This window comes from Anolis sagrei, chromosome Y, assembly GCF_037176765.1.
Source record: "Anolis sagrei isolate rAnoSag1 chromosome Y, rAnoSag1.mat, whole genome shotgun sequence".
Lineage (NCBI taxonomy): Eukaryota > Metazoa > Chordata > Lepidosauria > Squamata > Dactyloidae > Anolis > Anolis sagrei.
In genome coordinates, this window is record NC_090035.1 from 64390630 (window position 1) to 64415140 (window position 24511).

A 24511-nucleotide genomic window follows, 5' to 3' on the forward strand; every position below is an offset into this window, starting at 1 on the left:
AAGTTTGCCCATGCCTGCCTTAATCATTGCCTCCTGCAGCTGGGACTTCTGGGAGTTGAAGTCCAGAAAATCCTTAAAGCAGGCATGGGCAAACTTTGGCCCTCCAGGTGATTTGGACTCCAACTCCCACCATTCCTAACAGCCTCAGGCCCCTTCCTTTTCCCCCTCAGCCGCTTAAGCTTAAGCGGCTGAGGGGGAAAAGGAAGGGGCCTGAGGCTGTTAGGAATGGTGGGAGTTGGAGTCCAAATCACCTGGAGGGCCAAAGTTTGCCCATGCCTGCCTTAAAGCGACAGGGCCCATTTCTCTGTTGTGCCCGCCCTTTCCGACGCAGCTCCATCCCTCTCGCTTGTTTCGCCATTTTGGTTTCCTTTGGCGTCGGGCCGCTCTTGAGATTGAAGCCATTTCCTGTCCTCCGTGCCCGCCATTTCCGGGGACGTTCTAGCGCTCTTTTTTTGGTTCCGGGGTATTTGCTGTGTGCGTCAGGTCTCGGCTGAAAGTCACTTTGAGGAGGAAGTTGCCGGGCAGTGGTGACCGTTGCAGTCAGGTAACGAGGCGGGGAAGAGGCAGGGAAAGAGGGAGAGAGGGGGGGGGAGACATGGTAGGCCCCGAAGCGCTTTTCCGGCTCACTTCCCGCAGTTCTGCCTTCCTCTTGCGACTCTGGGGCCTTCCTTGCCCGGCGGGCCTTTGTGCTCCAAGCGAGCCTTGAATATCTTGCGTTCAACTATACCTAGGCGTACTAGAAATTGCTATAAAGCTGAAATAGGAAATAATTTATAATTATTATTACTAGCCGTCCCCTGCCACGCGTTGCTATGGCCCACATGGGGGTTCTGTCTAGGAGGTTTGGCCCAATTCTATCATTGGTGGGGTTCAGAATGCTCTGTGATTGTAGGTGAACTACAAATCCCAGCAACTACAACTCCCAAATGTCAAGGTTATATTTTCCCCAAACTCCACCAGTGCTCGCATTTGGGCATATTGAGTATTTGTGTAGAGTTTGGTCCAGATCCATCATTGTTTGAGTCGACAGTGCTCTCTGGAAGAAGGTGAACTACAACTCCAAAACCAAAGGACACTGCCCACTAAACCCTTCCAGTATTTTCTGTTGGTCATGGGAGTTCTGAACCCCACCAACCCCATCGTTGGTGGGGTTCAGAATGCTCTTGATTGTACTTGAACTATAAATCCCAGCAACTACAACTCCCAAATGACAAAATCAATTTTTTTGAGTGAAGAACATACATTGGGTTGTTAGGTGTTTTGTGTCCAAATTTGGTGTCAATTCGTCCAGTGGTTTTTGAGTTCTGTTAATCCCACAAACAAACATGACATCTTTATTTATATAAGATTACTACTACTGTAACTACTACTACTCCACTAGGGCAGGCGTTGGCAAACATGGGCCTTCCCACAATTCCTAACAGCCTCAGGCCCCTTCCTTTTCTCCCTCAGGAATTGTGGGAGTTGGAGTCCAAAACACCTGGAGGGCCCAAGTTTGTCCATGCCTGCCCTAGTGGAGTAGTAGTAGTTATAGTAGTTAACCCCTGAGTCCCCCCTAGGGGGTGAGAAGGGCGGGGTAGAAATGACCGAAATAATAAATAAATAAACTAATCATCCAATCATAGAGTTGGAAGAGATCACATAGGCCATCCAATCCAACCCCCTGCCATGCGGCCTCTGTTTCTGCGTTTCCACCACACTCCGAGGCAGAGAGATCTACTGCTGAACAGGATGTAGGATCAGGAAGTTTGATCTACTCAAATTTGCATGTTTTTGAACTGGTAGGTTGGCAGAAGCTGGACCTAACAGCGGGAGCTCATCCTGCTCCCTTTCGGTCTGCAAGTTCAGTGGTTTAACCCGCTGTGCCACCAGGGGATCAAATATACAACAATACAACATATAAACAATACAACTTTTAAAAAAACATATACATATAATAAAACTTTAAAATACTTTAAAACACAGTACCTAGTCTGGGTTTGTGAAAAACGTGCAAAAGTTTAAATTCTCTGTATTTGACAGGGAACCTCTCCCTCATTTATATTTGCACACTATGGAAAGAAACATGGCCTTTCATTCTGTCTGGAAGCCATTTCCTTCTTTAAGATCTGCAGAAAAAAGGTGGCAGATCATCCTAATAAGTGTGCAAATTACACCACCAAAGGCACACCTTTAAGAATCCATCCAAAGCCCTGAAGAGGTGTTGGCCTCACATTCACTTAAAAAGCACAACACTGAAGCTGTTTCCATTTTCTTATATCGTCTATAAGGACTTTGATTATTTTGATAAAAGGTGTTCAGAAAGGGACCAATGTATAATGTTAACTACTTCAGTATGAAGTCAGCAGTTTGAATGCTGCCATTGTTACCAAGTGATGAAAAGAATATCCTGCACCCTCAAACTCCAGCAAATGTGGAGGGGAGACTGCGTATTATCCTATGTCTGATCCCACAGCAAGCTGGCTTCAGAAAAGGCAAAAGCTGCACATCGCAAGTGCTGCACCCTCAAACTCCAGCAAATGTGGAGGGGAGACTGCGTATTATCCTATGTCTGATCCCACAGCAAGCTGGCTTCAGAAAAGGCAAAAGCTGCACATCGCAAGTGCTGAACCTGACCCAGCACATAGAAGATGGCTTTGAAAGGCAGCAGATCACAGGAGCTGTCTTCATAGACTTGTCAGCAGCCTATGATACTGTGAACCACCGCCTCCTCCTGAGAAAAATGTATAATATCACAAAGGACTACCACCTCACCCGCCTCATAGGAAACCTGCTACAAAACAGGAGCTTTTTTGTTGAGTTCCAGGGCCAGAGAAGCAGCTGGCGCTAACAGAAGAACGGCCTGCCTCAGGGGAGCGTGCTTGCTCCATCCATGTTCAACATCTACACAAATGACCAGCCACTGCCAGAAGGGACAGAGAGTTTCATCTATGCTGACGATCGTGCCATTACTGCTCAAGCAGGGAGCTTTGAGATGGTAGAACAGAAGCTCTTCGAAGCTCTAGGTGCTCTTACTGCCTATTACAGGGAAAACCATCTGATCCCTAATCCATCTAAAACACAGACATGCGCCTTTCACCTTAAGAACAGACAAGCATCCCGAGCTCTGAGGATTACCTGGGAAGGAATCCCACTGGAGCATTGCAGCGCACCCAAATACCTGGGAGTCACTTTGGACCGTGCTCTGACCTACAAGAAGCACTGCCTGAACATCAAACAAAAAGTGGGCGCTAGAAACAACATCATACGAAAGCTGACTGGCACAACCTGGGGATCACAACCAGACACAGTGAAGACATCTGCCCTTGCACTATGCTACTCTGCTGCTGAGTATGCATGCCCAGTGTGGAACACATCTCATCACACTAAAACAGTGGATGTGGCTCTTAATGAGACATGCCGCATTATCACGGGGTGTCTGCGACCCACACCACTGGAGAAATTACACTGCTTAGCCGGTATTGCACCACCTGACATCCGCCGGGAAGTAGCAGCCAATAGTGAAAGGACCAAGGCAGAGACATCTCCAGCTCATCCCCTGTTTGGGTATCAGCCAGCACGTCAACGACTTAAATCAAGACATAGTTTTCTTAGAACTACAGAGACACTCGCTGGAACACCCCAGCAAGCGAGAGTCCAAAAGTGGCAGGCCCAAACCCAGCACCTCAATTCATGGGTGATACCAGATGAGAGACTCCCCCCTGGGCACTCAGAAGACTGGGCGACTTGGAAGGCGCTGAACAGATTGCGCTCTGGCACCACGAGATGCAGAGCCAATCTTAAGAAATGGGGCTACAGGGTGGAATCCTCGGCATGCGAGTGCGGAGAAGAACAAACCACTGACCACCTGCTGCAATGCACCCTGAGCCCTGCCACATGCACGATGGAGGACCTTCTTGCGGCAACCCCAGAGGCACTCCAAGTGGCCAGATACTGGTCAAAGGACATTTAACCAAATACCAAATTTACAAAATCTGTGTGGGTTTTTTTTCTTTTTCTTTTTCTTTTTAATCTCTGTGTTTGTTTTGCTCTGTTAGAATTGTAATACAATGGTTGCTGATGACACGATAAATAAATAAAATCCTATGTATTGCATTGTTTGTCTTGTGTTTGATATCATATGGTCTGTGTAAGTGTAATCTGATGTGGGGACCAGCAATCTTTATTTTTCTAAAGTGTCGGACTGGTCTCACAGTTTAACTGCAGCTGTTTTTTACCCCTTTGTTGGAAACTTATTTCACACTGGTATCCCAAAGCTCACAGAGTGGCACTATTTGAAAGAACACCATTTTGAAGAGTACTGGTCTATATAATATATATGTTGTACAGTACAGTGCATACGTGCTGTTTGAGTACTCTTCTCAGACTGGATCTACACTGCCCTATATCCCAGGATCTTATCCCAGATTATCTGGCAGTATAGACTCGGAGTTCTTCCACACTGCCCCTTTATCCCAGGATCTGATCCCAGATTATCTGTTTAACCCAGGTTATCTAGCAGTGGGGACTCATATATTCCAATTTCAAGCAGATAATCTGGGATAAGATCCTGGGATAAAAGGCAGTGTGGAAGGGTGCTCATACAATCCAGTTCAAAACATATAACCTGGGCTCATATCATGAGATTAATTGTATGTATGTATGTATGTATGTATCAGATATCTAATGGCTGGTAAGCAATGTCTTGCTTCATGTAATATGAATACTGCCATAAGTTGCTGGAATGCTGCTTGAGGATAAAAATACTACTGGGGAACATGATCCATTCACAAGAAGTACTTTTATGTATGCATTTATTAAAAATTATTAACAGATTCCTGATCTGCCCTATACTCATGAATCTTGGATCATTCTCTTGGACAGAGTTTGTAAAACTCAGCAATTTTAGTTTTGCTTATGTCAATTTTGCTTTCAGAGAAGATATGGCTGAAGATATCAGGACCAAGCTGGAGAACTACAAGACAGCTCCCTTTGATAGCAGGTTCCCCAATCAGAACCAAACACGGAACTGCTGGCAAAACTATCTGGGTTCGTATAGTTCATGTGTATGAATATTTGCATCCTTATGAGAATGTCAACTATTCTGATTTTTGAGTTGTTAGAAACCAAGGCTTTTTGAAAATGGTAGTCCTTTTGGCACATTTCTGGTAACAAGTCTAGATTGTGAAATAATTATTTTTTGAATATTGCATACAAAGTTCATATTGCATACAAAGTTTCCCACTTCTAGCTGGGAAACTAAAATGAAATAGTGAAGTGAGTACAGTAGAAAAATACAGCATAGCTTCCAGGCCAGTAGCAACATTTGGTTATTTGAAGGACAAACAGCAAGTGTTATGACCCCATAAAAGACAGTGTTTTTCATGACTGAATCCAGGACTGTGGAATCAGTATGTCAAACCATTGAATCAGACGTAATTTCCTCTTACTTTTCTACTGACCAATTCCTTCATAAATGGCGAGTGTATATGAGTTAATAATAGCAAATGTATAGATCTAATATAGTAGCACGATTTCATCATTACCATGTGAATCATCAGGTTACTTAGACTGAAAGATATAAAATATGTTTATTTGAATAATAATAATAATAATAATAATAATAATAATACTTTATTTTTAACCTGCCCTCTCTCCCCAAGGTGTCTCAGGGCAGCTTCCAAAGTAAAAAATGGCAAACATTCAATGCCAGTACAAAGCATAATAGTCAATTTCCAAACAAACGCAGATCAAAAATATCATAATATAAAACATATCACAGAAGACAAAATTACACAGATTAAAATACATATCAAAATATAGGTCACCATAATTTAAAATCATGTGTTGTCAGCAATGTCTCAAGTAGAATCAGTGGTAGTCTACTTTCCTTCCTTTCTTTAAGCTGTTTTTCCTTTCTCTATAGATTTCCATCGTTGTGAAAAAGCCATGAATGCCAAGGGACAAGATCCTTATGTTTGCCAGTGGTACAAAAGGGTGTACAAGTCCCTTTGCCCTATTTCTTGGGTAAGGAAATAGAACTAAACTGTAATCAGGAATTCATGTGTGTGAGAGAAAAGGGGCAAAAATAGGGGATCTGTTTGGTGCCTAACGTATTTCTGTGTCTGTTTTCCGATGAGGTTCTGTTAACCATCATTCCAGTGCCATTTGCATTGTTGAGAGTGTCTTACATCACTAAAAATGACAAAGGAGTGGAATCGATATTATGCTCCCATTTGATATAAGCTTTCCATATGTAGAGTCAGAATTTTGTGTGCTTAGCATTATTGCAAATAGCAAGAGAAACATATGTTATGATGCATTATTGAAAGAGGATTAAAAATAATGCTTCTCCAATTCCAAAGTTGTACCGCATAACTACAAAGCAAAGGAAATTGACTATTTGGATGTTCCTCTGAAGTTTTTGGGTGAAGGAGGGACTGGGAAATTCTCAACAGTCTGTTCCTGTCGCTACTTTCAGCCACTGGTATTCTAACTTTATTTTAGTAAAAGAGGGTCAGAGTTCAGGTGCCCTTCAAGCCCTTTGAATGTCGTCACAGGAGTTAAAAGTGATGAAAATACTAAAAATAAGCACCTGTATATTTTGTTTTGTTTTACATTAGTTTGTTCAGTTTTCCTAAAATATAATGTGTCTGCATTTTTTCATGTTTGAACAGTTTGAGGCAAATAGTATATAGCCATAAATAAATCTGGTGGTCCTTTTATGAGCCAAAAGTGGACTGAAATCTGAAATATGAGAGTAGGCCTCGTAGCCACATCGGGGTCAGAAGTGTCTTGTGAAATGCCATCTTGTGAACTTTCTGCAACCTATCCTTAACAAACAAGGCAATTTTGTTGTGCCAGAGCTTTCATAAGGAACTCTTATGAATTAATTACTGGAAATCTAAGGTTATTGTCTTTGCAAGAAAGCTAAATCCATATAGATGGTTTATAAATCATAGATCAAACAAGTAAAAAAAACCATGCCAGCCACTGATACAGGTGAAATGTCAGGAGAAAATGCTGCTAGAGCATGGCCATACAGCTCAGAAGCCATACAACACTCCAAGTTGTCCAAATGAGTGTTGTCTTTCAAGCTGATAATAGCTAGAGGGCACATGTTTAGTACTATGCAAGCCAGTCTGCTCACAGGAGTACCTCTACCCTACTAAACTATTTCCACATCCGAGGTGAAAGTTATGTGCCAGCAGTAATTAAGTTACTTGAGACCAAACCATTAATCACCTTCTATATGGTTCACAATTGGATCCCTATTCCAATTTTTCTAATTCAGAAGGTTTTGATCTAAATCATTGATACCATCCTTCATTCCCTGCTGCATTTCTCATACAATCCTGTGTTTAGAAGCCAGCATTCAGAAGGTTGAAACAAGAGCCTGGCTTACTATATTCCACTTTGCTGAAGTTTATCTTTTTTCCTTTAGCTTTGGTTTACCTCAATCTACATGCTGGTTTTGAGTCAATGTAGACTCAAACCCAGCATGTAGGATGAAGTAAATTAAAAACCAGTGGTACTGTCTCCTGTCTGGATATCTTAGCTCATTGGATATTGAAACAGCCAAGGCAGCTTTTAAGCAACATATCCTAAATACTAAATATCAACACTATCTTGGCCAGATTACCTATTCCACACTAATTAACGGAGTATGTCATGTATACAAACCAACAAATAGTATTTTGGCACTTCCAGGTCCTAATCATCAACATCTTCACATTCATAGGATTTGATTCATTTCCCTCCACTTATTGGAAAATCTCTTCTGATTGCATGTGCCCGTTGTGGCTCAGGGGCAGTTGAACCAGTGACCAATGTTCTTCTTTATTGCCTCCTCTATTGTGATTGTAAGAAAAACATAATTGAACCTTCCTTATTTAAATTGCCTGGTCACAGGCCTCGATAAAGATTGACATTACCAAAACAAACAAACAAACAAAACCCTAACAACTATCGACGAGAGTAGCAGAAGTGTAGTTTTAAAAAAAAATTCTGCAGTTCTAGCCACTTTGCCACTGTAGTATTCCTGACAATAGGACTGATGATGAAAGAAGCTTCTTGGTCTTTTGCAGGTCAATTCCTGGGATGAACGTATAGAAGCGGGGACTTTCCCAGGCAAGATCTGATTGTCTTGTGTCTGCCATTTGCTCTCCTCTTCAGGACACTGTTTTGCTGCTGAGTCTCCTCCGTGTGATGACTCTGAAGGATCAACTGAAGTATCTCTCTGGGTCTTTTCCACTTCAGCATCTAACATTAATCAATAGTACCCAGTCTTGGATGTGACAAATTCTAATTAAAGGCATAAAACCGTGGCTGTGGATCAGTGAATTAACTTTGTATCATTGGGCCTCTTGGTGTGTGCAGTGTTTGAAGTTTCTGGGACATCCCTCAAAAGTCATGTGTATAACTTACTGTTCAGCAGCTGGTCCCCACTGGGCACCATATTCTGCTCCTGCACTTGACATAAGCCTCCATTTCCACTGCATAAGATTCCTCAGACAACCTATACATGAGAAACCTGCTGGGTGTTGTTGGATTAGGAGCATTGCTGAGTTCCTCAGGGTCAGCCATCACTTGCAGCTGATCAGTTCCCACAGGCAGTAGAGAGTTCTGAGAATTTATTGGATATGTTATTATAATTGTATGTATCATTAAGCAGGCAACAACACCTATGAATTCCCCTTAATGATCCGGATAAAACTGTTATGTGATGTTATCTGGAAGAGAACCTTTACTTTAAGTGCTACTTTTAGTAGTACTGATTCAACAGCAAAATCCTATAATCATACTATTTGAGAACACCTAACCTTATCACACTAGAGAAAAATCCACTTAAAATCCGATTTCTGCCTTCTGCAGAATTCTGGGGTTTGTAGTTTAGGAAGGCGCCTTTAACAGCCTCACTAAACTACAAACCCCAGAATTCTGCAGGAGGCAGAAACTGGATTTTAAGTGGATTTTTTTCTCTAGTGTAATGAAGTAACTAGTGGTACCTGAAATTAAGGATCAATTAGTAATACTTTAATTATGTATCACTGTTCAAGCTGTAAACATAGTCTGTAGGGAATGTATAGGAATGTATTGTAAGGCATATTTCATGAGTACTTGGAAGCAAGTCCTGGGATCAGTGGATTTTGGATAGATCCATGTTTCCATACATTTTAATGAAGCTCATTATTATCTATTGCTTTGGAAGGTTGGTGTGTCTTTATAGCTCATATTCCAACACATCAATTATTTTGTTAATTAGCGAATCTATTTTTTTATGTTGTTGTTCACTGTTTATTAGTTCAGTTGCTTCCGACTCTTTGTGACCTCATGGACCAGTCCACACCAGAGCTCCCTGTCGGCTATAGCCACCCCCAGTTCGTTCAAAGTCAATCCAGTCACTTCAAGGATGCCATCCATCCATCTTGCCCTTGGTCAGCCCCTCTTCCTTTTTCCTTCCATTTTCCTCAGCATCATTGTCTTCTTCAAGCTTTCCTGTCTTCTCATTATATGGCCAAAGTACTTAATCTTTGCCTCTAATATCCTTCCTTCCAATGAGCAGTCGGGTTTTATTTCCTGAAATATGGATTGGTTGGATTTTCTCGCGGTCCAAGGCACTCTCAAAATTTTCCTCCAGCACCACAGTTCAAAAGGATCTATTTTATTTGTTTATTTATTCATGACATTTATTCACAGTTCAAAAGCATCTATCTTCCTTCACTCAGCCTTCCTTATGGTCCAGCTCTCACATCTGTTGCTTACTACAGGAAATACCATTGCTTTTACTATGCGGATCTTCGTTGCCAGTGTGATGTCTCTACTCTTCACTATTTTATCAAGATTGGTCATTGCTCTCCTCCCAAGAAGTCAACGTCTTCTGATTTCCTGGCTGCAGTCTACATCTGCAGTAATCTTTGCACCTAGAAATACAAAGTCTGTCTCTGCCTCCACATTTTCTCCTTCTATTTGCCAGTTATCAATCAGTCTGGTTGCCATAATCTTGGTTTTTTATGTTTATCTGCAACCCAGCTTTTGCACTTTCTTCTTTTACCTTGGTTAGAAGGCTCCTCAGCTCCTCTCTTTCAGCCATCAATGTGGTACCAGCATATCTAAAGTTGTTAATGTTTCTTCCGGCATTTTAAACTCCAGCCTTATAGAAGGGGAAAAAATAGCTTTGTAAGATGCTTTCTGTCTGAAACAAAGTCATTGTTCCTTATGTCAGCCCATGAATTGCTCCCTTTCTGTCTTTTAAGTTCAATGGCACCACGAGATGCAGAGCCAACCTTAAGAAATGGGACCACAAAGTGGAGTCCATGACATGCGCGTGTGGAAAAGAGCAAATCACACACCACCTATTACAATGCAGCCTGAGCCCTACCACATGCACAATGGAGGACCTCCTTATAGCAACACCAAAGGCACTCCCAAGTGGCCAGCTACTGGTCAAAGGACATTTAAAAGAATGCCAAGTTTGCAAACTTTGTGGGTTTTTAAAAATACAATACAACTGTTTGGTCCGCTCCTGATACGATAAATAAACAAGTCTATCTGTGCTTTTTTCTCTGTTGCATCAGCATTCGGGCCAATAATGCGGTTTTGTGGCCCTTGATAGAGTTCTATTAATGCGCAGAGGCCAAGTCTTCAAACTTTGTGGTTTGCTTTTTAAATACATCACAACTGTATCCTTGATTTACTCCTGATATGATAAAATTAAAATGGCAGGGTTTATGAACTGTACAATATTTCCTACTGAGATACAGTTTGGTTGGTTTTAATGCCTGATTTTTCTTAAAGGGCAACACATTTTAATGTCTCTAAACTCCTATGGGCTTCTCCTGAGCTTCAATTTTTCCAAAATTTGGTGAAGGTGCATTTGACCAATTAGTTCTACACAAATAGCCACTGGATGTTGAATCCACTTGGGCCTTAAGCAGAAAGAGAAGGAAAGCACACCAGCATAGTTCCTACTGAGCTTTAGCACTGTGCAGAAATGCTAACTGCGGCCCTCCAGCTGTTTGCGCCTCCGTATCCCAGAATTCCTGACCATTGAATAAGCCGGCACGAGCTCTGAGATCTGGGGAGACCCTCCTCTTGGTCCCACTACCATCTCAAGCGTGGTTGATGGGGACAATAGGGAGGGCCTTCTCAGTGGTGGCCCCCTGCCTCTGGAACGCCCTTCGAGGGGAAATAAGACAGGCCCCATCCCTCCCCTCCTTTCGTAAGAGCTTGAAGACCTGGTGGTTTCAACAAGCCTTTGAAAATGACCAGTTCTAACTCAGCCCCACACATTGTCTAATATGGCCTTATTCTTCCTACCAGTTACCCAGATTCTTTCCTCTAATGAGCCTCGGAATGAACAACCACAGACCCCTACCTAATATTATTGTTGCCTGCCATAGCATTGCACTTAATTCCCGGGCCCCCTAGAATTTTGGGGCTTGCACAAATCTTGGCTAGGCCTTTTAAATTTTTAATCGCCTTGAACTGGCAGGATTACTTTTAATATATGTGTGTTATGGCGGCAATTTTATGCTTATATTTTGTTTGTTAATCTTATGGTTATGTTGTTTTTACTTTGTATGTTTTGTAATGTTACTTGAGAACCGCGTTGAGTCCCCTTGGGGAGATGGAGCGGTATATAAATGAAATTATTATTATTATTATTATTATTATTATTATTATTATTATTATTATTATTATTATTATTATTACAGGGCTTCTGGGAGTTGGAGGCCCAAATACCAAAAGAGACGTCGCCTGGCCTTTCCTACAGGGCCTTCTAGGGTTTTGGACTTCAGCTCCCAGAATTCCTAACCATTGGCCACGGCAGCTGAGGCTTCTGGGAGTTGAAGTCCAAAAGAACATCCTGTAGCGGTGAGCGTTCAGAGCAACCGGAAGTTCGCTCTGTTTTCTGACGTATCCCATAACTGGTAAAAGGAGTGGCTGAGCGCAGTGACATCACACGTGTGCGCCGGAAAAGAGCCTCGCTTGGCGAGCAGTCCCGTTCTGAGGGGCTCTGAGCAGCGAGGGAGGCCTAGCCATGGCAGCCCCGGCGGTTCCTGGTCCCGGAGTCGGGCCCGGGCCCATGGGGCCGGGAGGAGGCGGCGGCGGGAAGAGCGGGGAAGAGCGACTGAAGGAAATGGAGGCCGAGATGGCGCTGTGAGTCCTGCGGGGATGGGGAGAGGGGTCCTCGGGGAAGCCAGGCCGGCGCCTCGGGGCCTTTACGTCGCCGCCCTGCTCGTCTTTCGCCACAAAACGAGATTCCTTTTGCAGCCTTGTGTGTTTTGATTCCTTGTATTGGCTTAGCTGGCTTGACAGTGTTTTTTCGTGTAGTTTTGTATTAGTGGTTCTCAACCTAAATTCCAGAAAGAAACAAAAAAAAGTAATCTGTACCGTAAGTTAGCATAAGCTATTTTTCCATGAGTGCAGAAATGGTATTAGGTAGATGGAAATTAATTATTTTTAAATAGTAATCATCATCCATATTCTGAAGTTTTGACATATGTTGATCTCAGTTTTATGAATTCCTCCATTTATTTGGCTTATTTTATATAAAAGAGCAAGAAAAATATCTACCTTCCTTATCTAGCCAGCCAATGGGTAAAACCGCTTCATCAGCATCACATCACCATCTTCATGGAGAGATAATAATAATAATAATAATAATAATACTTTATTTGTACCCCGCTACCATCTCCCCAAGGGACTCGGTGTGGCTTACATGAGGCCGAGCCCAAACATAACAATACAAGCAATAACAAGTGTTGTTTAATGTTCGAAAAATAGATTTTCTCTCATAAATATCTTGTTTCTGTTTCATGGATTTATGCCCTTTAATGTGGAGTTAAAAATGGTATATGCATTCACTTCTTCCCACTATTTATTTATCGTGTCAGGAGCAACCAGACAGTTGTATTACATTTTTAACAAAACAAACAAACAAACATACAAAATACAAAATTTGTGAGCTTGGTAGTTCATTAAATGTCCTTTGACCAGTATCTGGCCACTTGGAGTGCCTCTGGTGTTGCCGCAAGAAGGTCCTCCATTGTGCGTGTAGCAGGGCTCAGGTTGCATTGCAGCAGGTGGTCAGTGGTTTGCTTTTCTCCACACTCACATGTCATGGATTCCACTTTGTAGCCCCATTTCTTATGCATTCACTTCTTTCCACTGTATGAACACAACCGCTGAGGTGGATTATGTTGTGATTATAGTAGTTGACTTCTTTGAGCTTTTTTTTTTTTGTTTGTTTGGGAAATTGAGCTTGCTTCCCTGACTACCAGTGAAGCATTTTCTTTTTTAAAAAGTCAAGATATCATAGCAAGCAGGCAGTAATGAATGTTGATTGGAATGTTTAAATACATAGTATCAATGCTAAATATTACTATGTACAGGTTCGAGCAGGAAGTGCTGGGAGCACCAGTCTCTTTGCCTCCAGTTGCTCCAGTGGTAGAAGCTGTGCCAGTTGCTCTGGCTGTCCCAGCAGTGTCTGCAGTGCCCCCAGTTCCTGTCATTCGCCCCATCATTGCCACCAACACCTACCGACAGGTAAGCATGCATGAAGTATGTATTCGGATGTGTGTTTTCAATCCAGGACACTTGTTGAAGATTCTGCCTTGACACAGAAGAAGTGTCTGTTTTGAAGTGTGAAACAGAATTCTGGACTAGAAGAGGCTTTACATTGATCTAGCTGCTTCGATTCTTATAGTGCAGTGTGATAATGAGCTCTCCTATTGTCTGGGCAACACAGTGGAAGGTATAGTCTTTACTCTAGGTCGGGCCTGCACAACCTGTGGCTTTCAAGGTGTTTTAGACTCCAGCTTCTCCAGTGGTCAGGAATTCTGGAAGCTGAAGTCCAAAAGACCCGGAGGGCCACAGGTTATGCAGACTTACTCCAGTTAGACAAAGGATTATGGGTGCACTGGTTTTAAGTTACATTTATTGGAGTGCCAGCATCATGGAGGAACAATATATTGACTGGCTTGGAAGCTTCTAGATGCTTTGAGGTGAGTGTTTATAAAAAGTTGGGGTGCCATGAGGCATGGGGTGAGGTATATAAAAACTGACTGGTGGACAGATGGGGAAGGTGGCCTTCCTTACATTCCTAGAGAAGCTTCACCTGAATGTCCAAACCCCAGAATAACTTTTAGCTCGTGAGTAGACTATCAATGTTCAGATTTTTTTTTTATTTTTTTGGTCGCGTCAGGAGCTACTTGAGAAACTGCAAGTCGCTTCTGGTGTGAGAGAATTGGCCGTCTGCAAGGACGTTACCCAGGGGACACCTGGATGTTTTGATGTTTTTACCATCCTTGTGGGAGGCTTCTCTCGTGTCCCCGCATGAGGAGCTGGAGCTGATAGAGGGAGCTCATCCACGCTCTCCCCGGATTCGAACCTGCGACCTATCGGTCTTCAGTCCCGCCAGCACAGGGGTTTAACCCACTGTGCCACCATAGGCCCCAATGTTCAGCTAATTGTGTTAGAGCTTATGATATTCTAACCTCACCTAAATATAATGAATGTGTTGATTACGGATTGGTAATATGGATGATGAAATTGGACCAGGATTTTAGTTAGGAGATGTATTGGATTGTGATTTACGTGTAATATTGTGTATTATGTTTTTATGGTTTTAATTGTATACTGTGCACTGTATATTTTGTTGTAAACCGCGTTGAGTCGCCAGTTAGGCTGAGAAACGGCAGTATACAAGGACAGTAAATAAATAAATAAATAAATAACTTAGGCTGTTTTTCTAACACTTAAAAGACAATGTCTTCATCTACAAGATATACTTTTGCTTAATGTAAATTGTTTGATTAGAATAAAAGCTCCTTTCTATACCTTCTTTGTGGACCTCTGTTCATCATATGGTAGCTGGGACCCAATGCTGGTTGCGTGACGTGGGTCGGAATTAGAGAAGTGAAGACGTTATGTATTTGAACGTGTTTGCATACAATATCTGGATAGGCTTAAGCACTATGCTTGGCTGTTTGTTCCCCCCCCCCCCCTTTTTCTTTTTTTCTTCTGGTGAGCTATCTTGCCACAACTCTGTTGCACGCTCGTTTCTCACTCGCTGCACTGTCTTGGCATTGGGTCCCAGCCATCATACTTTTGCCATCATATGTGTGCCTATGTGCATAGGTTTCTCATCTCTCCACAGAACAGGAAATGAAAGTCCCTGTAGAATCATTAGTGAAAAAAAGTCCCACTGAGTTACATGGAGTGAAATTGTGATATTAGCAGCTGGGTAGTCTTCTAAGGTCCCTTGCCAGACTCAAAAGCAAGAGATGGGCAATGAGCTCATTGCTTGCAGGAATGGGGAGGGTGAATTGTGAAGAAGCACCTGTTCTCACTTGGAGAATCTTCATTGTTGTCATTTTTTCTTGTCTTCCAGGTCCAGCAAAGTCTGGAAGCTCGAGCAGCAGCTGCAGCCACAGTAGTGACCCCAATTGTGGCTCCTCCAGTGCCATTTGTGGGCCCAAGTATGACCAATACCTCTCTGAACCCATACTTTTATAGCCAGTCTTGCCAAGCAATATTCTTGTTTTTCTCATGCCTCCAGTTGCTAGCTTCACCATTGTGTTTTGGAGTAGAAAAATTAAATAGCTTAGTAACCTAATGCATAATAACCATCATTTATTGGTGAAAGATGATTCTTAAAATATATGAATGTACACTTTTAGAGCCTGAATGTGATGTTATTGTTTATGGTAATAGAGCTGTGGAGCTTGTACTTAAAAACAGGTGAATTTTTGGATCTCTAGGTGTGTCCTGAGGATGCTGTGAGTTGTGATCAAACAGCTTGGATGACCACATTTTTTAGTCATTATGTAACTAGTCCCATTCTGTTGAGGAGTTATTTTTTAAATTGTATACCTCATCCAAGGTTGTTAGCAAAAAGCAAAATTTAAAATAAGTAAACATGTGAAGTAGATGTATAAAAATTACAAATATGATCAGTTCATCTGAAAAAACTAGAAATCTTAAATAGCTGCAAGTCTTCCAATGCAGCTTTGTTCAGGACACAATCGTAGACAAGTGTGTATCATCAAGATTCTTTGGTGGCCTGGCAGTGCAGAAGACTCCTTTGGTGCCTTTTTGTCACCCACATCTTAGCTGTCTGCAAGACATGCAGTAAATAAGGCTTGTTTATGTAATGTCTGATTTTAAAAATGTCCTTTAATCTTTCGCCAATTTCAGAGCCATGAGTGCAGTTGGTTTTGAATTCCTATTATCCTCAGTCCACATGGCAGATAATAAAAAGTTATGGGAGTTATCATTCAGTAACATCTGGGAACTCAATTTGGGTAAAAACTAAAGCATACCAACCACTATGTAAAAATATATACCAGTAGTTAGTCCTCTGTATCTGTGGATTCGCCATCCATAGATTCAACAGCCCTTTGAAGGTAACCATAAGGCTTGTGTGGCGCTTGATGAAAATGAGTTTGACGTCCCTGTGCTAGTGGATGCAGGATGTTCCAGTGTGGTTTTGAATTCAATCTTGTTCCTTTTCAGCTGTTCCCCCACAACGGCCTCCTATCCTCCGCCCAACCTTTGTGCCTCATGTCTTGCAGAGATCTGGTGAGCAATTTAATTATTTATATTTTGCTGTATTTCAAGAGCTTGGTTTAGGAGACCTGATAACTATGGACAGAGGAAGAATTGTTTAAAGCTTCAGACAATGGGGTTGCTCTCATCCGTTTTTGGTTTAGAATTATTTAGCTGCTTGTGCTTCCTCTGTTTTATCAGTTATTCACGCAATGCCTTTGACACTAAATAAATAACTATGGACAAGATGGAGTAAAATCCAACTTGTCCACAGTTGCACATCCTTAAAAATGGGTTCATATTATGCCCTTTATGGTCTTGGCATTTCTGTGGAAATCAGGGTCTTCCTGAAGGATTTTACAAAATTCTTGATGATTTTCAGGTCATTTGAAATTTGGAGGGAGCAAACTATTGCTTCTCTTTCAGTTTCAGGCAGCTTTAAGCTGCTGAACATTGTATCATGCTGTCAAACAACCAGTGGAATGCACTTCTCAGTTGAAATCACTTTAATTACTTTTTTAAAATAACTACAACAGGTATTCCAGGATTTTAGAATAGGTCTTATTCACCAGCATTATGCGTATTGAGTAATGCTTTTCTTTTCTTCCAGGTGGTCCTCGGCCCCTGTCAATGCGTCCTCCTCCTCATCACCAGTCCATGGTAGGACCTCCCATGCCAGGTCCCCAAGGCCCACCAATGTTAATGGGGCCACCAATGCAGAGAGCGCCTGGGCCACCCTTAGGGGGCATAGGACCTATGAGACCTGGTCCTCCTGTGAGTACCTTTGGGGGATAAGGAAGATAAAGTAAAATGATAGGGATATGTTTGATGGACTGAGCTTTCCTGGCATGTTGAGACTGCTTACTGAATAAAGCATCATGTTGAATCAGACTAGGTTTTCCTAGGGGAACAAACAAGTACTGTTGGAATGTGGGCAGTAGGGAGTTACTCTACACGGTTCTGGCCCAGCTTACTTGTCTGAACGCATCTGCCTCTGCGTCCCACCTCGTAACTTAAGATCATCCGGGGAGGCCCTGCTCTCGCTCCCGCCAACATCGCAAACGTGGCTGGCGGAGACAAGAGACAGGGCCTTCTCGGCTGTAGCGCCCCTCCTGTGGAACGCACTTCCAAATGAAATACGATCGACCCCATCCCTCCTGGCGTTCAGGAAGAAATTGATGGGTGTATTACAGATTTAAAAAAATGTTAATCGCCAAATTAAAAAAAAAGTGGAATAAGGATAACAGACTGATGGAATTGACAGTTAGCTAGGCCTTGGACTACAGTCTGGATTACGTGATTTTAATTGATGTTTTAATAATTGATGCTTAATTGTATGGTTTTAATTGTATTCGTTTATATTTATATATATTGGCATTGAATTGCTTCCTAATGTAAGGCTAATTTTGGGGTGAAAAGGGTGGGATACAAATATGCGAAATAAATAAATAAATAAATAAATAAATAAATGAATAGCACTAAAGACATTTAAGGCAGCCTGGGTGTAACAGCACAGCCCCCAATATTTGATAGCTCATGTGAGAGTTGCTTTTGCACTTCTGGTGATGTATAGGGCCACTCATTTTGTGGGGATATAAAATTTTAAGCACCCATGGGCATTGTTTTTGCTGTATCAAGTCATTTTTCCTTGGAAGGGTCACAGGTTAGTAGTGGAAGCATCCTTATTTCTCTCTTAATACTCTTTTCTTCACTCATGTAACCTCTTTGTTTTGACTTAAGGTTTAAACTATGAGAAGGATTTGTGAGATACAAGTTTTATGGATTGTTTGTCTTCAATGGGACAGGGGTGCAATATTGATTGTTGTCTCCTTCTGGATTAGGTTGGGCCAGGGATTCCTGTTGGCCCTTTGGCTCCGTTGGTGCCCGTTCCTCGACCTGTGGTGGCCCCTCCAAAAGTGAACCCCACTGTCATACAAGCTGCTCCTACTGTTTATTCTGCCCCACCAGTGAAGAAGCAAGAGGTCAGTGAATGTCCCCATGATTCTGCAGGTGGACATTTTCCCCCACCACTCTGTGATGTGGGATGGTGTATAACCACCTTCTTGAGATCCTTGTGCCAAGTGGTTCCTTGTGGGAATATCTACAAAAAAATTCCCAGTGACCAAAATTTATTTATTTATTTATTTATTTGGGGTTCTTGTACCCCGCCCTTCTCACCCCGAAGGGGACCCAGGGCGGCTTACAGCTGCAAGGCGCACTTAGACGCCTGCTACACAAACAATCATCACAAAAAAAGAAATATATATATATATATAACAGTACAAATTCCCACAATTCAACATTATCCAATAAAATCAGTAAAATGATAAAATCAGTAAAAAACAATACAAATCTGGATCTTCCTCCTACCCATCAGTGTACAATTAACTCAAAGATCTGTTTTGGTTCCATTTCGACAATCCTGCCGATCTTACACATCTGATTGTCTTATTTGGTTGTCATTGTCTAATTGCCTGGTTGCCCAAAGGCCTGGTTCCACAGCCATGTCTTCACCCTCCTCCTGAAGGAGAGGAGGGTTGGTGCTGTTCTGATTTCCCCCGGGAGTGAATTCCACAGGTGGGGGGCCACCACTGAGAAGGCTCTGCTTCTCGTCCCCACCAGCCTCACTTGTGTCCTCTTCCTCTCCTATCTTCAGGAAGAGCACCGAGAGCCACCACCACCTGTGGTGGAAGAGAAGGAGCCCATTGGGCCAGAGGAACCAGTGATTGGTCCAAGCATGCCAGAAGTGGAGCCAGCCCCAGTGGTGGAGGTGCGGGGCCTTCCCCCTCCTCGTGGGCATGACTTGGTGCCTGCACGAGGGAAGCGGCCCAGAGGAACTGATGCAGGATTTGTGCCTGTTGAGGTAATTAGTGGTGGCTGCTTCTTTTGTGTGTAAATTATTTTTATTCAAACATATTATGAAAAACATACTAATAAAATACAACAATAGAAAACATACTAATAAAATACAACAACACTTTTCGCATCGTAGAAGGAATTTCATCAAGTATAAGCTGAAATTTGTCAGCGATCACCTTATATGCCCTGCATTTTTCTACTTCAGCCTTCTCTATCTTAGGATTGTCCTGCTGATATAGTAGACTGTGATTTCCATGCTGCCTGAGAATGGTGATCCCATCCTAAACGCATAGGATAACACAATTGGGAGGGGTTCAGCATCAGAAAAGCTGGTCTAGCCCTTCTGCTAGTGGCCATAATCACACTTGTGGCATTGAATTCCAGTGTGAAAAGAGATCTTGGTAGTATTGTATGAATTAATCACCATTTCTTTCTGCCCCTATAGCCTGTAGTAGAGAGTACACCAGAAGACAAGAAGAAAACAAAACAGGAGAAGTTGAAGCGCTGCATTCGCACCGCTGCTGGGACATGCTGGGAAGATCCCAGCCTACTTGAATGGGATCCTGGTATGTATTTAGCTGGTGCATGTTGGATAGTGGAATGTACTATTGGGGAAATCCTATTACAGGTACAAGAGGCCATTTACTCAAGCTTGGTGTTTAGTAAATAGTCTCTTGTACAAGTAAAAAGTATTGATATTTACTTCTACAAGAGACCATTTGCTCTTTGCAGAAGTAATTTACTCTTGTACAAGTACATGTTGAATGATAGCTAAATGTAAAGGTTTTCCCCTGACATTAAGTCCAGTTGTGCCTGATTCTGGGGGTTGGTGCTCATCTCAATTTCTAAGCCAAAGAGCCGGCATTGTCGGTAGACACCTCCAAGGTCATGTGACTGGCATGACTGCATGGAGCACCATTATCTTCCCACAGCAGTGGTACCTATTGATCTACTCACTTTGCATGCTTTTGAACTGCTAGCTTGGCAGAAGCTGGGGCTAACACTGGGAGCTCACTCCGCTCCTCTGATTTGAACCGCCAACTTTAGGTCAGCAAGTACAGCACCTAAGCAATTTAACTTACTGCTCCACCTGATATTTCTTCTTAACTTGCTTCTGGCCCTGATTTTTATGTTCTAAGTGTGGTTAAAAGCCAGGTTTTTTTTTTCAAAAAAAAATCTTGCTTTGTCATTCTGTTGTGCGTGGAATAAATAGCCAATCTGACACTTTTTAAACATTAGTGATAGAGAATCATCCACATATCTTTTGTATAACATACTCACAAAATGGAACTAGACATATCATGCTCAGCTTGCTTTTATTTCATATATTTTGACAACTGCCTGTAATTTCAAGGGTTAGAAACTTGTGGAAGGTGCGAGCTCAAAGAAGCCCAGCTTCATTGTGTTCAGGGGTTCTATTCTTTGTTCTTCACTGTCAGATGATTTTCGAATCTTTTGTGGGGACCTGGGCAATGAAGTGAATGATGACATCCTTGCGCGCGCCTTCAGTCGCTACCCATCCTTTCTGAAGGCCAAGGTCATCCGGGACAAACGCACCGGCAAGACGAAAGGATATGGTTTTGTTAGCTTCAAAGATCCAAATGACTACGTCCGGGCCATGCGTGAGATGAATGGTGAGATGATATTCAGATCTCTTAAATCTTGAAGTGAGGTACGGATAGGCAGAGATACACAAATTGCCCACATCATTCCCAATGCAGGGACTACTCACAATTTGCTAAGAATGGGAAAACGCCAAAACTCAATGGTAGAAGATGTGCTTTGCATGCAGTTGTCCTCATTGCTATTGGTAAAATAATGAAAGCAGCTGATGACAGTGTAAACTTCTATCTGAAAATGCTATAAAGCTGCTGTCAATCAGAGTTGCAATTACTGGGCTAAATGTACCACTAGATTAACCCATATTCATATGACATATTTTTAGGACACTATGCTGCAGAAAGGGGACTTTTCTTTGGCCCCTTTTTTCAGTTCACCCAGCTTCATATTCACCAGCTTGAAGCAAAATAATAGACTTCATGTTCCAGTTGCCTGGTCCATACTGGCATCATGGAGCAACAGTGTGGTATTACATACAGAACCTTCTCTGTAAAAGCTGTTCAGCAGTGGAACTCACTGCCTCGGTGTGTGGTGGAAGCTCCTTCTTTCGAGGCTTGTAAACAGAGAGATGGCCATCTCTCAGGGATAGTTTGTGCTTTTCCTGCATGGCAGAGGCCCATGTGGTCTTTCTTATGATTACATTATTCCCACTTGAGAAGGCAGGGTTGGTTACAGACTCAAACTGCCTAGATATGAAAGCTGGGGAAGGTGGTATGAAGACCATATCCAAAATATTTTGAGCTCACTTGCAGCTAATCCACCTTTGGGAACTATGAGCACTCAGTTGTCCCTTTGGTGCTGTAAACATCTGGTGCTTGTACAGACAAAACATAGTATGTGAACTAGTACTGTGAGGTTAATCAATGATTTTATCAAATAATAATAATAATAATAATAATCTTTATTTATACCCCGCCACCATCTCCCCCAATGGGGACCCGGAGCTGCTTACATGGGCCAAGCCCAAACAACAAATTGCAGTACAAAAATACAAATTGCAATAAAATAAACAACAACAATAAAGTATAAAACAAATTCCTTGTGAGGCCATAGAGTTTATTGTGAGGCGGTTTGGGGACTAGTTTGAAATGGCCACTATCTATGACTAGGCTTCAAAAGGACTTTCTTACATACTGAACCTACTTTTCTTTTGTCCCTTTGCTATGGCAGGAAAGTATGTTGGAAGTCGGCCTATCAAATTACGTAAAAGCATGTGGAAGGATCGTAACATTGATATTGTGCGCAAAAAACAAAAGGAGAAGAAGAAACTTGGACTGAGGTAACCAAGCGGAGATGGTGGCGCCTACTTTTCTTCCTCTTCCCAAAATTGCCAATATCTGGCATCTCTGAAGACATTTAGCCTCACCCTCTGCTGGGAAAGATGAACATCACAGGGAAGATGCCAACTGAAGATTGGAGGCACTCTTGCTGCCTTCCAGTCTGAGGCCTTCCATGTTTCGGAAAACCTGTGACGTCACACGTGTCTCCCAAGATCTCTGTAGACTTAAATAGTGGCTTTCAAGGCTCACTGCGGAGGAGCCTCACAACCAGTAGTCACTGCTGGGAATATTTCCCAGTCATCAACAATTTCTGCAGGCAACAATGTTGTAAATGAATAAATATACATGTAGCTTTTTGCTTAGATTATTGGCTCAGATTTTGTTTTGTTTGAATCATTGCATTATTTTCTTTCTGCCCAAAACCTCCTGTTTATTTTGTTGTGAGTTTTTTTGAAAATTTTGTTTAAAAAAATCAGTGTGTATACAGATAGAGATTTTTATGCTAATGGACTAAATCCAATTACAGTAGATCAGTGGTTTCCAACTTTGTTTTGACAATGGACCACTTGACCATGGATTTACTTTGACCAGTGACCACTCCAAATTAGTACCAAAAGAGTTACGAATTGGTTTTTGGTCAACTTTAGATTCAGTTTGGTTTGGTTTTTTTGGGGTGCTGATTCAAAAAAATGCATTGCATAGACCACATCAGCTCTAGTTTCCGATACAGAACATATGTCATCCAATAGTCACCATTTGCTCTCCCACAGAAAGCCATATTTAATAAGCCTCGGCACTATAAGAGGGTTTCACGAGACCAGTTGTAACGATGTGGTAATGGTGAGGCTGCCAACCATATTTTCATTCTTGTAGACCACTTGTAGTCCACAGGCCACAGGCCGGGAACCACTGCAGTAGATCCATTGAATCAATGGGTTTGCATTTCAAAGATGTTTACTTACCATTCAGCAATTGATTCAGGAGGTGTGAGTTGATGGGGACTAGCAGCTGGAGCCAGGCCATTGTTGACTTATGCAGCTTGTAAATTCAGATGTGATAATCATTGTGATAGCAGCCCAAAACTGATGGCTTCTTGTCCTGTTAGGCTTCCTGGAGACATTTCACTGGCTAGTGTGGGAACAGGATGTTGGTGTAGTCTTACCCAGCTGGGCTTTTTAGAATATAGTAACCTCTGATGTAAACCTTTTAAAATTGTGTTTAACATTGTCAAAATTCACTTGGACTAACCTCTGTAATAAATTAATGACATTTATCTTCTTATTGTCTATCCAGGGATGGGGGATTAATGGCCTTCTAGATGCTGCCTGTCTTCCTCCTATTAGGTATCATGGATACTATTCATAGTTGTTTTTCTGTCAATGTACGGAACTGCTTTTCTATGAGAACTGGACCTAGTCGCCAATGCTTCCTCTTCATCCTGGAAAGAAGTAACGAGTGGAGTGCCGCAAGGTTCTGTCCTGGGCCCGGTCCTGTTCAACATCTTTATTAATGACTTAGATGAAAGTTTGAAGGCATGATTATCAAGTTTGCAGACAACATCAAATTGGAATGGATAGCCAATGCTCCAGAAAACAGGAGCAGAATTCAAAACCATCTTAACAGATTAGAAAGATGGGCCAAAACGAACAAAATGAAGTTCAACAGGGACAAATGCAAGATACTCCACATAGGAAAAAAAGAAATGCAAAGATACAGAATGGAGGACACCTGGCTTGACAGTAGTATGTGTGAAAAATATCTTGGAGTCCTCATGGACAAGAAGTTAAACATGAGCCAACAATGTGATGCCAATGGAATTTTGGCCTGCATAAATAGGAGTTTAGTGTCTTGATCCAGGGAAGTAATTCTACCCCTCTATTCTGCCTTGGTTAGACCACACCTGGAATCACACTGTGTCCAGTTCTAGGCATCACAATTGAATGTTGCCAAGCTGAAATGTGTCCAGAGGAGGGCGACTGAAATCATCAGAGGTCTGGAGGACAAGCCCTTTGAGGAGCAGCTGAAAGAGCTGGGCATGTTTAGCCTGCAGAAGAGAAGGCTGAGAGGAGACATGATGTCCATGTATAAACATGTGAGGGGAAGTCATAGGGAGGAGGAAGCAGGGTTGTTTTCTGCTGCCCTGGAGACTAGGATGCAGAACAATGGCTTCAAAACTACAGGAAAAGAGATTCCACCTGAATGTGAGGAAGAACTCCCTA

General features: G+C 42.2%; 2 protein-coding genes across 2 annotated transcripts; both read left to right on the forward strand.

Annotated features, from left to right (window-relative positions):
• Positions 1-423: 423 nt before the first annotated feature.
• LOC132780236 (cytochrome c oxidase subunit 6B1) lies at positions 424-8306 on the forward strand. The gene is made up of 4 exons (XM_060783830.2): positions 424-544; positions 4916-5028; positions 5906-6006; positions 8067-8306. The coding sequence occupies exons 2-4, from the start codon at positions 4923-4925 to the stop codon at positions 8118-8120; spliced, it is 261 nt and encodes an 86-aa protein (XP_060639813.1). The 5' UTR covers positions 424-544; positions 4916-4922; the 3' UTR covers positions 8121-8306.
• Positions 8307-11945: 3639 nt separating this feature from the next.
• On the forward strand, positions 11946-22654 carry LOC137095095 (RNA-binding protein 42-like). Its single transcript, XM_067461335.1, has 10 exons — positions 11946-12141; positions 13377-13530; positions 15377-15464; positions 16501-16566; positions 17144-17307; positions 18375-18515; positions 19190-19396; positions 19838-19958; positions 20832-21026; positions 22183-22654. Exons 1-10 carry the CDS (start codon positions 12023-12025, stop codon positions 22293-22295), a joined length of 1368 nt encoding a protein of 455 aa, XP_067317436.1. The 5' UTR covers positions 11946-12022; the 3' UTR covers positions 22296-22654.
• Positions 22655-24511: the final 1857 nt, after the last annotated feature.